The 16,592-nt window shown below is 32.6% G+C and overlaps 1 protein-coding gene across 1 annotated transcript in view; it reads right to left on the bottom strand.

Moving 5' to 3' along the window:
• LOC111503616 (uncharacterized) overlaps positions 1-16,592 on the bottom strand; it is a 93,094-nt gene that overhangs the window by 18,823 nt on the left and 57,679 nt on the right. The window contains exons 10-13 of the mRNA XM_023157966.2: positions 10,383-10,740; positions 6,958-7,228; positions 6,733-6,872; positions 33-147 (exon numbers count right to left, since the gene is read on the bottom strand). Coding sequence (XP_023013734.2) covers positions 33-147; positions 6,733-6,872; positions 6,958-7,228; positions 10,383-10,740 — 884 coding nt within the window. The remainder of the gene's footprint in view (positions 1-32; positions 148-6,732; positions 6,873-6,957; positions 7,229-10,382; positions 10,741-16,592) is intronic.

The following is a 16,592-nucleotide window of genomic DNA, read 5'->3' as shown; positions in this document are numbered from 1 at the left end:
ATTTACGCAACCAAACCTTGAACAGAACATACCTTCCTTTCTTCTTTTTCCTCCCCCACGAACTGTCGCATTCCGAGGAATCAGATTCGCTTGAATATCGTGCCTTTTTCTTCTTTTTTGGAATGTCATCTTCTTCATCGTCATCAACTGAAGAGATTACTCAATATCAATAACAGTGAAAATACTGAATGTCTCAGTTGCAAAATTTTAAATTTGTATATATTTTCTAAATATTTCCATAATAGCAGGGGAGCCCACGATGCAAAATGGGGATTTACTCGAGCGTCATTGAGACATATTAGGTTGCAAAGCTTAGATGATAAGAAGAAAAAATGTTATATAATAAATATATACCTTTTCATCGGTGGGGGAAGCGACTATAGATTTTTAAATATGTAAAAAAATACTGTTGCACGGACATACTCGAGCGCGTCAGATATTGATAGCATCAATGACTATTTAATTTATTTAATTTAATTTAATATTATCATATTATACGAAAGCACTGTAACAATAGGATTCTCAAAATCAATATACAATTTTTATACAATTTATACAATTGAAAATGATAACAATACAATAAATATGATATATATATATATATATATATATATATATATATATATATATATATATATATATATATATATATATATATATATATATATATATATATATATTATGTGAATTTTGATTTTGGCAGTAGATTTTGCTTAAGAAATGATGTCAAATGGCGTCTACAAAATAGGTCACGTGATTTCCTTAACCTGTCAAAATTGACATTTAAAAAAAGAAACATCGAAAAATGACATTATTCTTCAAAATATCCAAAAATATCAAAGAATAAAAACATTTTCTTTTGTAATTTTATACCCACACACCAAGTTTCAAACCCATAATAAGTATTTTATATTTTCACTATTTTTCCGCACTCCTGCTTTTTCTACTTATCAAAATTTAAGCACACCTGTACTAAATCATTTATTTTAACTAAACTCGTCACCGAATTTCTTTTTTTGTAATATAATAATATTTTAAGAGCCTCTTTGATGTTAAAAACAAATTTTGAAAAATAAAAGTTGTCAAACTTGATGCAAAGTTCATCTAGTTTCAACGGGGCTTTCCAAACTATACAGTACTTGAGTTTTTTAAAATAGTAAAAATATATTTTTTTGATAGAACACTGAATTTCTTGAATTTTTTTTTCTTTTATACTGGATGGAAGAAGGTTGAATGCTTTAGGTAAAATATATATTAAACATCTATGAACAATATTTTTGTTGCAGTTGGAAATTCTTAAGTGATGGTTTGCAGTACTTCTGGTTGTATAGTTATGTGAAGGATGGTTCTGATATTGCTTGTATTTGTAGGCTTATATACATAGGCTATGAAAATATAGAGATCTTATGTCACCAATGTCTTCATTATAAAGTAGTGTTGTCTGATAACGTTTTGTTTTCCTATACATTATTTTTAATATATAATTTTGAATGACATTTAGTTTTTGTAGAGCATTTTTGTACATTCCTCCCCATACTAGAATACCATAACGAAAGAGTGATTCGGCCAGTGATTTGTAAATTAATAAAAGGAGATTTTTAGAGAAGATATCTCGTAGTAGTCCTATGTATTTTCAATAATGTTGGTATGTTAATCTGATCATTTGCATGATGTGGGTGGTTGTACGTAAATCGCGGCCATTATTATAATGTGCAAAAAAAATTCTCCATTTTGAAATACTCAAGCGCGTCAGATTATGATATATATGGTTCATCTTTATGTTTTAGACGTGCTGTCTCATAATCTGACGATTATCTAGAGGGATTCGCTTAATCTGACAAAAACAATATTTTTTGAAATTTTTTTTTTCATTGAACTTAATTCATTGAAAAGTTCAGGAAATAACATGCAAATATATAAGTGTATGTTTTTTAAGTAGAATACTTGTATTTATAAGAGAATAATTTTAAAAAATGCTCAATAAAATGTAATTTTTTATAATCAATCGAATAATTAATGAAGAAAAGAGAAATGAAACTTTCTATGTTTTTTACCACTTTTATTTGTAACTAACGTTACTGCAGTTTCGTCCTATAAGGACATTTTCGAACGTATATATTGTATACGTTTGAAAATGTCCTTATAGGACGAAACTGCAGTAACGTAAGTTACAAATAAAAGTGGTAAAAAACATAGAAAGTTTACTTCTCTTTTCTTCATTATGATTTCCTACCACGTAGTAACGGCTACATCCATCAATTAATTGATTAATTAATCATCATCTTCATCACGAAAGAGTCTCTGTAATCAGATGTGATGGCGTCATGGCAACAGAATTCAGAGTGGGGACGGAGTGAGAGAGTAATATAGAGAAAAAGTGAATAGAGAATAGAGGAATAGAAACTTGGAGAGGGAAATATAGGTATCACACAACTGCACGCATTAAACTTTATCGACGAATTTTTGTTATTTGGGCTTGCGGAAATCATCAGATTATATATTTTTCGTTATCCTTGAATTATTTTCTTCAAGATAAAAAAGAATTAGCTATGCTCGAGAATGTCGAAATGACGTTATTTTTTTACAACTTTGCTGCCCTCCCCTTTCTTTACGTCACTCTCAAATTGTCAGATTACTGGAATATACACTTTTTAGCAGGTAATTAACTCACCCTACCTTAATCTGACGCGCTCGAGAATTTCTGATGATCATTTTTTTTTAATAATCTGATCCTTTATCCCTCACAGGCGGCCTTGTATATTGGGCTCATATTTGGTGGAGGTACTCAACCGGGTACAAGGTATCCCCCTGTATATTAATCTGCAGCGCTTCAGTAAATCCCGAAATCCCCGGATATCCATAGGTACATTATTGCTCCAAAGGGGAAACACTTCAATTTTAATAGTTAGGTTAAGTTAGGTCCAAAATGAGTGGGTCTATTCGACCCTCCACCGCAACCCGCAAAGGTTTATTGTGGCTCACACCTATTCACACTCGGCCAAATAAATCCAGCTTCTTAACGATGCCGATTACTTTGTATGGTGAGTGGTTTTTCAGGTCAAATGGTAAGAGTACGGCTCTGCCGAACTCTAAAGACCTGATTCGGTCCCCAGCGGGGCAGGCACAAAGTATATGCTCTGTTAATGAGGTTGTCGGATAGTCAAGATGCAAGATTCCCACGTTGATACACACAACCTTCCCATATGAGGGTTTTTGCACGTCAGCTACACCTGACGATGCCTTAGATTCAACCATGGAGAGCTTTTCGCCTCTGGTTTTGGTGAATCATCATTTGAGCGCAAACGTTTGCTAACCTGCTCATGGGGGGTTTGTTCCCCCACCTGAGACTTATTCAGCGTACGCCGCTCAAGAATTTGGTGCAAGGCGGTTTTATAAGTTAGCCCGCCTTTGAGGAGACGACTCAGTCGTTTCCTGGCTGCATCACCAATTCTTTTTTTTTTCTTTAGGTTCAGTTGTTGTATCAGGAGTTAGGGAAATGAGAAGCTCTCGCTCCTGAACTAAATTTACAGGGAGGTAATAGTTACTTTATGTTTGTATTTTGAAAAAACTCCGAAGAAAGTTTCATACAAATTGATTTGTTCAACAATCACTGAAAAATGCTGTCAGAAAATACTTGAATCAGTAGGAATGTGAAACATCATAAGAAAATGTTGAAAGTAGTTGTTTCTAAAAGATTATCTTTCTAATCCAGTCATTTAAGCTTAAATTAGGTAAGAATCTCGGAATTCGAGATACCCAGCTGTAAGTCTGTAAATACTTGTATATTGACACCCTAAAAGTTGTCTCAAAACCTACATATGGTAGGGTGTAAGCAACTATTAACTTTCAAGGTCAAAGGTCACAAAAATCGGTTTTTTGCGCTTTTTTTTTAAATATCTCATTTCCTATGGGTTTTTTGCTATTTGTATTTGTTATCAATATTGTAGAATACAAAATTCTCTACAAATTTTGTTTAAAAAAAATTTTTATACGGTGAACCGTTTTTGAGATAGAGGGCGGAGAGCGCGCGGTCACAGCATCACTTCAGGTCAACTGGTGCCTCCGGTCGAAAACGCGCCATATATAGTTGATGAACTATCGATAAATCAATGATTATAAATATTTGTCAATTTTTATTAACTATTATATTATATTTTATCATTTTCTTCATGCATTAAATCTATATCTATTCAATAATACTGATAACCGTTTACTAAAATTAAAAAATAATTAAGAGAAAAACATTCAGTGGCTGTGACACAACTTCTGCGCTTTTTAAAAAGGGAAAAAAATCATTTTTAAAAGTTTTTGAGAAACTGACAAATTTGGATGAACTAGCTGCAGCATTTGAGGAAGAAAATTGTTCGGCCCAGAGATTATTAGAGAGTGGAACTCAAACCTTATTGGCAGTCTATAATGCTCCGAAATCTGTGAAAAATCTCGATCATCTTCGTTATATGCATTACGTCAAGTCTACAAAACTTAATAAACCTGTGCAGCTTTCAAATATTCCACCAACAAGTGCAGCTGCTCATCAACATTTCAACCGTGTATATTATCAAGTTCAAACTTGGTTAGGACATGATTTGGAACCCCAGGTATGGGGTTGGGCAATGCGAAACAATTTTCTGGATCCTATCATGACAATTTTACCACCTGCTTCAGAAGATTTGCTAAATACAATTTTCTGCAACTGCAAGAGTGGTTGTGGTTCGCGATGCGGATGCAGGAAAGCGGGCTTGCAATGCTCTTTAGCTTGTGGCCAATGTAATGGGCAAGCTTGTCTCAATGCTCTACCATATCGGAGCGACATTAACGAAGATGGAACCTTTGACCCCGAAATCATGGAAGAACTTGAGACAAATGTCGTTGAAGACGATAATGAAGACCAGTTTGAAATTTACCAGCAGCCAGAAGACGACGATGAAGAGGAAGATGATTAAAATTATAAATTGTAGTTTTTGTACCCTTTATTCCATTTCTTTACTTTCAATAAAAATAAATGTATTCAATGATATTTTTTAATAAAAAGATTAATTCATAATTTATTTGTTTTTTTTTCATCATGTAAGAAGTTATAAATATTAATTAGGTTAAAATTCAAATATAATTCCTATATTTTCATTAACAATTCTGCAATTACATGGGCAGGTAAGTGTTGTTAAATAAATTAATACTGAATAAAAAGTGGATAAGTTAGGAAAAAAATTATAAAATATAATATGATAGTTAATAAAAATTGACAAATATTTATAATCATTGATTTATGATAGTTCATCAACTATATATGGCGCGTTTTCGACCGGAGGCACCGGTTGACCTGAAGTGATGCTGTGACCGCGTGCTCTCCGCCCTCTATCTCGAAAACAGTTCACCGTATAAAAAATTTTTTCAAACAAAATTTGTAGAGAATTTTGTATTCTATAATATTGATAATAAATACAAATAGCAAAAAACCCATAGGAAATGAGATATTTCCAAAAAAAGCGCAAATAACCGATTTTTGTGACCTTTGACCTTGAAATTTAATAGTTGCTTACACCCTACCATATGTAGGTTTTGAGACAACTTTTAGGGTGTCAATATACAAGTATTTACAGACTTACAGCTGGGTATCTCGAATTCCGAGGTGAACTTACTATGATGACTGGACTATTCAGTTTGTATCTATTTTAATGTGTCATTATGAAATTCTTGTAAACTATAAGTGTTGCAGATTATGCCCTAAAGAAAATAACGCCGGCCACCACTGGTAGCCATAAACCAACCGTGACGTAGCTAAGAGCGCGAACGTACGATATTCACTGTCGCTCTAGATGTAGCGAGAATGATGCTGCCGATTTCGATTAAATTTCAGCAAAATTTTCTAGCGCATTCAATTACGATATATAAACGCTAGCCATGAGCATATCGAGACAGTGGAAGTTACAGTGCGGTACGCGAAGCGATCTAGTAAGGCGATAGACATTCGAATAATAGTTGAAGTTTTAGTTGAAGTGTTTGTTGTATTTAAAGTCAAATGAAGTTAAGTCTGAATATTCAGTGTAGTCAATTATTGGTCAATCCACGGGGAAAAACCTAACAATAGGGTTTATCCAACAGAAGAGTTTTTACTCCCTTTCTGAAATGTACTACGGAACTTATTTCTTCAATGTGTTTTGGTAAGTGATTGAACATCTTACCGTCTCCATAAATTACTGAATCTTTAATTAGTGTCAGTGATGTGATCGGTAGTTTAATGTTGTCAGCTTGACGAGTGGCGGGACGTGTGTATAGAAGATCCCAGGAGAGCCGAGAGCCAAGACCCAAGAATTTCGTGATCCGCTGAATCTGACGGCCTTTGAAGATTTGAAAACCACATTCCGAGCAACGTCTAAATTGGTAGCAAATTGACAAAAACGACTCTCCTCAATAGAAACACTTAACATATTGTCTCTGGTCTGGATTCCTTGCTATTCTGGCGTGAAAGGCAATGAGGCTGCTAACTCCCTTGCAAAGGAGGGTGCTGCAAGCGGCTTCATCGGACCAGAACCTGTCATGGACCTAACCTAACCTAACACATTCTGTTTCAGAATCTATATCATTCTGAAATTGTGTAGCAATATATCTAAAACTGTGGATTTTGTACCAGAGTCCTTGAAAATTATATATTGATTGGTTGTATGCTTGGCATGTGTATGCAATTTATATAACAATAATCTTAAAATCGTACCATAATATATCAAAACTTACCAAACTTGTCCCCAAATCGAGATACTCTTGCACGCGTAGATCTTCGAAGTGGTCGCAAGTTTCTTCTTCTACCTCCAAGCATGGACTCGTCACTGTCTTCGGATTCATCTTCTAATTCTTCATCTTCTTCTGAACTGGAACTAACAATGATATGATTATTCTGAGAAACATAAACACTTTTCAAATTCTTTTTTCAACTTTCATTTGATTGAACATCTAGTGTACCTGCTGCCTTTGAAATCTTCATCTTTCTCGTCATCTTCTTCACTACTTAAATCCAAATTGCACATTTTTCTGCCCTTTTTCCTAACTTTGAGACTTGTTTTACTACGTTGCTTAATGGAAATGTCTTTTTCAGATTTTGTTTCCACTGAATTTTCAGCATTTGCTGCAAGTGAAGGCTCATCCTCTTCTATTTTGGAAGGTTCTGTCTTGTTTCTGGCTTCTATTTCTGCCTCAACAATCGTTGCCATATCTTTACCTCGATGATGCATTACTGAAATTATTTTTTCACGTTACATTCATTTATTTATTTATATACACAGGCAAGCCCAATTCAGATATAAGTAGTACAGTGCTATGTAGTACTTGATGCAATACAGTGGATTAAAAGTAAATTATAAGTAATTCATGAATGAATTGTGTGTATTTTCTATAATGTTATTCAATTTGGTACTGAAGAGCCTTGGGGCAAGTGTCTTAAGGCGAAACATCGATGTATACCAGTGAGGATAACAGTGTTCCATGTAAGTGCAATTTGTTACCATTCGTTTAAAGTAGAAACTCATGTGAATGATATCTGATTTTATTCCACAACGAATGTTTGAAATACAAACTGAGTAGAGCAAAGTATCTTCTGTATAATTCAGTGTTCATATAGAAGTATTTGCTTCGAAAGAATTTTTTTCTTTCTTGTAATTCAATGTTTATATGAAAGTAGCTGTTTCAGGAGGACTTTCTTTCAGTTTGTGTCTGAAAGTTACTGCTTTGCATGATCTACACATCCATGTATAGAGTTACTTATTTTGAAATTGATTACTTCTTTCCTTTCTTTGGAAGATTCCCTGATCATTTTTTTTGTATCAAAATGGAGTAGTAGAAAGCCAAAAACTTTCTTTCCCATACATTATAAGAATAATATAATTTCGAAGTAAGATAACAAGCAGATTATTTAAGAAAAATTAAAATGTATAACATTATGAACTAATGTAATTCTTACAGGCAAGTAACACTAGACCCAATACAACAACAATTATAAAGATGTCTAAGTGAAGAATATGGTTTTTGAAGTGGGATACTGATACATTAAAGATTTGAAGGTTATTTAAAGAGTTAGCCAATCAAAAAGTTCTGGGAATAAAGCTGTTATATGAATAATTAAACCTGTGAAAAGAAACGTAAAACGTTTGCACCTGTCTAGTTGAATGACTGGGGACATGTAAAAATATTTCGGAGAGGAGCTCGGGGCTGATACTCAGTCCGTTGATAATTTTGAATAGAAGTATTAAATCTCTATGTTTTCTGCGAACCTCAAGAGAAAGTATGTTCAAAATGCATTCAAATGCTGTATAATCATAGTATACACGCATCTTGACGCAGGAAATTGTGCTTTACGGCCTCGAGTTTCACTTTTTGTGTAACATAATGAGGAGACCAAAGTGTGGAACAATAATCGAGATGAGATCTAACCAGGGAAAAATAAAGAGATTTAATAGCAGTGATGTTGGTGAAATCACGAGTGGTTCTCTTTATAAAGCCAAGCATAGATTTTTGAATTACAGTGGAAATGTACATGTGTTGCGGTTTTTGTAAAACCCTTTATACTGAAAACCATACAATAAACTGTATTAGTGAGTTTACTCATTTTCTGACGATTCTTGAATATAAAAAAACTCTGAAGAAAACATTGCAGTGTTTGTAAAATTTCTGGACGATCTTAGAAACGAAGTTACTACAGGATTCCAAGACATTGCAGAGATGGACAAGCCATCTCCGTTCCTCAAATCGCCTTTTGAAGTTGATGTAGCGGCAGAATGGAGAGATGTGGCTACCAAGTTGTTTGAATTGTCAAAACCATCACTTCAAATAGAGATAATTGATTTGCAAGAAATGTGTCTTTGCAAATGTATAAAACGGTATCCGCTGAATAATTTTGGACCAAACATGTCCCAGAAAAATATGAAAATTGCAAGAAATGCTACGTTTGGCTCGACATACTTAAAACATAAATTTTTTGAAAAACAAAAATCGTTCGAGATTAACAGACGCCCACCTAAAGACACTGCTGTTCCTCTCGAGAACCAAACTATAAAAAACTGGCTCAAGACCGTAGGAACACATCAATTTTAGGCCTTGTTTTATGATTCAGAATTTGATTTGAAACCAAAATAATACATAGGTAGCCCTCAATTATTATCAGTTGTTTTTTTCTGGACCTCATTAAAATTTTTGTACAGTATCCGGACCCCACCTAAAATGGGGAATGTTCCTCAATTTGGGTTATTACAGCAAATGCAAGTTTGAACAAAATTAAGTTGAGTTAAATTCGTGAGTTTTTCAAATTCACTTCGAAAAGTATTCAAATTGATGTTTCAAATGTTGGGTTTTAATTTTTAAACGAATTTATCTTCATAAATCAACAATCAAAGCAAAATATAAATGATAGTTCAATACCACCTCCACAAGCCACATAAACTTCAGTTGTTTTGTTATTTATTTATATAGAGGAAGATAGGTTAGGTGCACAAAATGTCATATGTCACAGAATGTCTCGGAACTCGGAACATAAGTAAACAGAACAGCGCGTCTCTGAAATATGTCATCTTTGTTTGTCTCATACAGGTAACAGATTCATTGTCCTTTATTGGCTATACCTGAAGTTGCCAAATGGTGAAATAGAAACGAATCCCTTTAAATGTTGGATGCATTATTTTATTCCTCTTTTTCAAGTATTTAAATAATTTTTAAAGAAAAAGGTTGAAATGATGAGTTCAAAATGCGTTGTTTTAGAGCTCTTTCATGAAAACTACTTGATTTTCGTCAGGAGGAACATTCCCCATTACTTGCCGACTCCTGTTCTACATAAACTACTCTATACATTAAACTAAAGAAATGTTCTGATATGCGTTATACCTGAATAATAATTATTCAGGCAAAATTAATTATTAATTTTGAAACATAACCAATTGGCCTATCCAAAAATAAGAATAGGCTATACAAAAATAGCCGAAACAGTGAACTAGGCCGCCAACTTACTTGGACACTCATCTCTTTTCCTCCCATTCGCTGGTATCCTCATCTTTCATCCCCAAATCAACTAAATTTCAAACTGCAGCAACTTTGTACCCGCGTTTTTCTTGCTTACAACGACTACGCTATAAGATTCTATGTGTTATAATGTACAAAAAAAAACCCTCAATCTCAAAATGTAATAATAATGGACCTTCATCTTTTTTTCCCTGACCTTCTCAATTTATGAAAAAAGTAATGACAATTTTCAACACTCGTAATTTTTTTATAATAAATAATTGTTGATAGTGGTTATTTCCAAGCATGATACTTGCTTCTGCGACTCTTGTCATTGTTTATTCTTCCAAGTATCCTGGAGGTATCTGTTATAATTTGAGCAAGTATAGTTCAATCATAATTACCTATTCCCTGTTTCTCGTTCAGCTCGTCCTGAATAGCGGATTTGATAAGCTCATCATACTCGTTGAACTTATAGCTCCTGGCCTGTCGACGTTGCCGCAATTGATAGATAGGCTCATCATCGCTGCTACTTTCTGATTCAGAAACCGAGGATTCCGAGGCCGCAGAACTCGATTCTCTATTATCTGCAGAATTCCTCCTTTTACCTTTATGTTGTTCCTTCTCCCGGGACGGTAATACATTGTTCAGACTTATACCTACGTAAGCAAGCCGTTCTTTACGTCTATCTTCAATCCCTTTTTTGGTTAATTTCTTGTCGTACTCTAAAAGCTTTGTGTGTAGATTCTCAACAAGTAAGACCTACAATGAAAATTCAAATTAGTGAAAAACAGGGATGCAGTTACGAAATAACTGATGAATACATTTTTTTTTGAGAAAAATGAAAATTCTCCGTTTTTGAACAGGCAGCGTGTTTTACAATCGGTCACAGGATTGATAGAATATTTTTGCCTGAGAAATACGTAAAAAAAACTGAAAATGAGGGATACGAATTGAAATCGGCTTTTTCCCGGAAAATGATGTGTCATGGAGGAGTCAGTATCTACACAACAAACAATATGCGGATGTGGAGAGCGTAGAGAGTGTTGTCAGAAAAAGTATTGAAGGTCATTTGGAATGTGGAAGTGTAGTAATTAGGAAAATGAAAATTGTAATTGTATGTGTTTACAGAACTGGCTCAGGATCATTCGATATTTTCATTGAGAACATGGAAGAAATAATTGATTTAGTTAATGAAAAATTCACTACATTTAAGGTTATACTATGTGGTGACTTTAATATCAACTTGCTTGAAGACAACGTACAAACTAAGGTATTTTTAGACTTACTCCTTACTCACAACATAACACAAACTATTTTTGAACCAACCAGAGTAACAAATATTTCATCTACTCTATTAGATAACATTTTTGTAAATTTTGATGACTATGAAAAAAGCATGGTCTTAAATACTGCATTATCTGATCACTATGGACAAATGATAACCCTTTTCACACAAAAAATTAAAGCAAATGAAATAAAATGGATCAAAAAAAGAATATTCTCAAAAAAAAAATTATTCAGTTTAAACAGGATCTCGCTGAGGTTAATTGGGAAAGTGTAACACAGAGTACAGATGTAAATATAGCATACAACTGTTTTTCGAATATTTTCACTAGAATAATGAACCTGATCTTTGTGGAAAAAAAGTTGAATAAAACTAGGCCCAATTCATGGATAACAAGGGGTATAAAAAAGTCTTGCTCGAGAAAACGCTCATTATACAAAAAGAAGACACTAGGGCTGATAAGTACTCAGTATTTCAAAAAGTATTGTGCCGTTCTCTGTAAAGTTATTGCAGCTGCTAAAAAAATGTCTAACACTGAATATATTATGAAAGCCGAAAATAAATCCAAAGCTACATGGTCATTAATCAAAAAAATAACAAAACCCAACTACCACAAAAACAATATCCTAGAAAGTTTTGCAAAAAAATATAAAGATTCACAAACCATAGTAAATCAAATCAATAAGTATTTTAGTGAAGCTTGCCCAGACAGACCTAAATAAACCAGATAGCCCAGATTATACAAAAATAGAAGAATGTGAAGATGCTTTTTTCTTTGAACCTACCACCCCGCTTGAAATAATAGAAGGTATTAGACAACTAAAAAATAAAAAATCTGTCGGTGAAGATCAGATTTCTATGTGTCTATTGAAAAAAACAGCAGAGATCATAGCCTATCCTTTGACTTATATTATAAATTTATGTTTCTCACAAGCAATATTCCCACAAGTACTGAAAGTGGCATCTACTAAAGCTATATTTAAAAAGGGAAACAGAGATAATAATAATAATAATAATAATAATAATGTTTATTTATCAAAAAATTACAATATTGAATATATCAGTAGTGCTTGAGAGATGCATAAATAAACAATGGCATCACTGAAGAAACAATCGCAAAATTGCTCCTTGTGCGTGATATAGCCTCTAGAAAAGATTCAAAAAAATGACAAAAAAAACATTCATGTAGCACATAATACAATATTTAAAATATCACAGTGATTGGTTGTCAGTTTCATGCAAGATATTACATGATATAAATATCACAGTCGAGTCAGTAAAAGCGTCGCATCCAGATCAAGTGAATAACACGATCGGTTTGAAATCTCAGTGAAACATAATATACATATTATATCACATTACAAATTATCTAAATATCACCAATAGATGGTTAACAGTTTTATGCAAGGTATCACATGAGATAAATATCTCAGTCGGTAAAAAGTCACATCTAGATTCTTATTAGAGATATATGTCATTGTCTTTTGAATATGACAAACAATTTGTTAAAACTTATAAATTATAACAGGTTTTAATTTTTGCACTTTTTACAGTAAAATAATTTTTGGAATATATCTCTGTCATAACTATTTAGCCAATTTTTTACTTGTTTCTTGAACTTATGAAGAAGATGAAGAACTTATGAAGATGAAGAAAGTAACTACAGACCCATATCATTATTGCCAAATCCCAGTAAAATTTTTGAAAAGCTCATGAATAAACGTTTACTCAAGTTTTTAGATGATAATGTGTTGTTAGCAAAAGAACAAAATGGATTCCGTGAAGGTAAATCAACCGTACAAGCAATATATCAAGCCATAGAAAAAATTTTACACCATTTCAACAAAGATGATTGAACTGTAACTTTGTGTATTGACCTGTCAAAAGCATTTGACAGTGTCAGTCATGAAATTTTATGCAACAAACTTGATAAATATGGAATCAAAGGCACATCTTTGGACTTAATCAAATCCTATTTGACAAACAGAACCCAACATTTGATTGAAAATGACATCTCGGGGATAATTAAATCAGAATCAATTGTGATTAAAAAAGGTGTGTCACAGGGATCCATCCTAGGTCCATTATTATATATATTGTACACAAATGAAATACCAAATGTAGTTAATGAAGATATTGTATTATATGCTGATGATATATCGGTCATCGTAAAAGAAAAGAACTCTCAGTTGGTCATGACAAAGATAACAAATGTGCTAGATGTATTGAACAATTTCCTCATAGCAAATGACTTACTACTTAATATTGACAAAACTCAAATAATTCATTTCGCAAATAGATCGCCAGAGTTGAATACCTTTGAATATAATAATCAAAATATAAACATATGCAATCAAGTAAAATTTTTGGGACTCTTGATAGATAGAAGACTGGACTGGAAAAATCACATAGACTACTTATCAAAAAATATTGCAAAATATTGCTATGCATTGAGAATACTGTCGGAACATGTCTCAACTGAAGCTTCCCTCTCTGCATACCATGCTTATATTCAATCTAGAATAAAATATGGAATAATATTCTGGGGAAACTCTGTTGGTATCTCTAGGATACCCATACTACAAAAAAAATGTATTAGGCATATCTATAAGATGAAAAAAAAACGATAGCTGCAGAGAAGCTTTTATTAGGAGCAAAATTTTAACTTTGATAAATCTCTATATATATATATATGAAGCAGTAGTATTTGTAACAGAAAACAAATCAGAACTTTTCATTAACTGTGAAAAGGATCTCTTATACAACACCAGAACAAAGAATGATCTTAGAAATGAGAAATGCAACTATACATACATACAGAGAAATGTCAAATATAGCGTTATAAACATTTACAATAAATTTCCACTCACTCTAAGAAATCTTCCAATTTCAACAATGAAATGTCGTTTGGAGAGCTATCTCGTAGAAAAACCTTATTATAGCTTGCAGGAATTCTTAAATGATAGTATGCTAACTATATGAATGTCATTTACATATGCCTGATTTTTGTATATATTGTTTTTTTTGTGTCTTAAAACTACTCGTGAGATAATATTATTTAATATTATTTAGTTATTATTTACTACTGACATGTTCCACACTCCTCGGAGTTTATATATGTACATTATATGTAACTGGAGCAAATAAAGATCTATGACTATGACATTACAGAATTGTAAAACAAAGTTCCAAATGTTACATCAATGTACAAACAAACCCTAGAGTCAAGTTATTACTTCATATTAAATAAAGGTATGCATTTTCATTTGTCAAGTAGTACATTAAGTTCAAATTAAAAAAAAAAAAGACATGTACGAATACTAGAATAAGTTATGATTAATAAAAGATATAATAAACGACTATTCAGAAGTTTAATGAACAATCTCTTGATGAAGTCGTCTAATTGCCATTTTTTTGAATTTTAAATATGATAAATCAAAAAGATCAAGTTCTGAAAAGTATGTATTGAAATTTTTTTGAAGCCTACAACTTATTGCCATCGAGCCATAGTTAGTCTTGTGGAATCGCAACCCAAATGAAAAAATGCGATTACTTCTTAAGGATCTTGAGTTAACAGAAAGGCAAAGGTCATCTAAAATAGCTGAACAATTGTAGTGGAAGTTTATTATTTTATGAAGGAATAGAACCATTGCAAATTTACGTCTCAAGTAATAATAAATCTAATACTGTCAGCCTCATTTGCGAGGTAAATCCAAAGTAGGGCAGACCAAGTTTCCAAATTATATATTTAGAGAAGCGATTTCGTACTTTTTCGAGCCTCTCTTTATGAGAAGAACAAAGAGGACACCAAATTACACTATTATATTCCAAAATACTCCGAACCAGTGAAAAGTATAATGAATATAAGTAGATGAATCTATTATCTTTAAAGAATAGAAGAATTATTTTAGATGTATGTTTTTCAAGCAAAATTTCAACTGGCAACATCAACTGTGAGGAGATTTTATCTTTAATTAATTTGAATGTCAACAGACAGACCAGAGCCAGTACCGAAACATTTAAAATACCGTTCCACTCCACAAATTATGGTTTTTTCTCTCCTGTCACTCGAATGCTCAGAAATGGAAATATGTATCATTAGGTTGATATTTTTAGCAGCTCCACAAATACCATCAAAATTGAACTGAGTCGCATTATTTCCTGAAACATTTCCGTTGAATATTCTATACTATTTCATCATTATATTGCTTTCTTTTTATACTATATATCATATTATTATTATTGTGATATGTATTTATTGAATTTATTATCTTTGATTTAGTTAAGATTTTACAAATTATTTTTTTTATAACAAATTGTAATTGGGACTACCCGTTAAATAAATAAATAAATAAATAAGTATAATGCCTTTATAGCATCATATTCTGTAATATGCCAGGTATTCCTTTTGATGAATCCGAGCATTCTGAATGCTTTATTACAGATATTATTGACATGATCAATAAAGCTTAGATCTTCATCGAAAATAATTCCCAAATCGCATGAGCTTTTGACAGTAAGAAGAGTTGCATCATTAATGGAGTAGTTTCCAATGACAGGCTGTCTTATTCTATAAAATCTCAACACATTACATTTCTTAATGTTAACTTTCAGACAATTAGTATCACAGTAGGTACAAAAGCTATCTAGGTCATTCTGAATACATTCAATATCATTGGTAGGTTGAACTGTTTTGAAAAACTTAAGGTCGTCCGCATACAGAGAGATATTACAGTGTTTAAACACTGATTTAACATCATTAATAAAGAGTAGAAATAATATAGGACCAATGTGCGAACCTTGCGGAACCCCTGAAGTCACATGAATTGTTCCTGACACACTGTCAGCTATCCTCACATTCTGCGACCTACCGGAAAGGTAGGATTCAATAAATTTCAAGTATCTGCCCGTTATTCCAAGATTATTAAGTTTTAAAATTAATAGTTCATGACAAACTGAATCGAAGGCTTTAGCAAGGTCCGTGTAGATAACATCAACTTGGAACCCTTGCTCAAGCTTATTTGTGATGAAGTTTTGGTAGACAGCCAAATTGGTGGCAGTAGTGGCAGTAATTCGAAGTTTTTTAAAAGCGTGTTTTTTAGATTTTTAAACTATATTTTTCATTTTTTTTTTAGTTTCGTATGCTATAAAAGCGTGTTTTTAGCCTTTTTAAACTATATTTATTTTATCTAAACTTTGGGATCAATCAGCCGTAATTGTTTAGAAACAATTGTATTGATATTTTCCAATTCCGGAGAGGGAGTCTCTGAAAATCAACTACAAAGCCCAAATAAGGCAGCAGGCGCGGATGTTAATAAAAAAAATA

This window comes from Leptinotarsa decemlineata, unplaced genomic scaffold (assembly GCF_025532065.1).
Source record: "Leptinotarsa decemlineata unplaced genomic scaffold, Ldec_3_MD MMD2_tig00026374_RagTag_RagTag, whole genome shotgun sequence".
Classification (NCBI taxonomy): domain Eukaryota; kingdom Metazoa; phylum Arthropoda; class Insecta; order Coleoptera; family Chrysomelidae; genus Leptinotarsa; species Leptinotarsa decemlineata.
The sequence above is the reverse complement of the archived record's forward strand: the minus strand, read 5'-3'. Positions and strand labels throughout refer to the sequence as shown.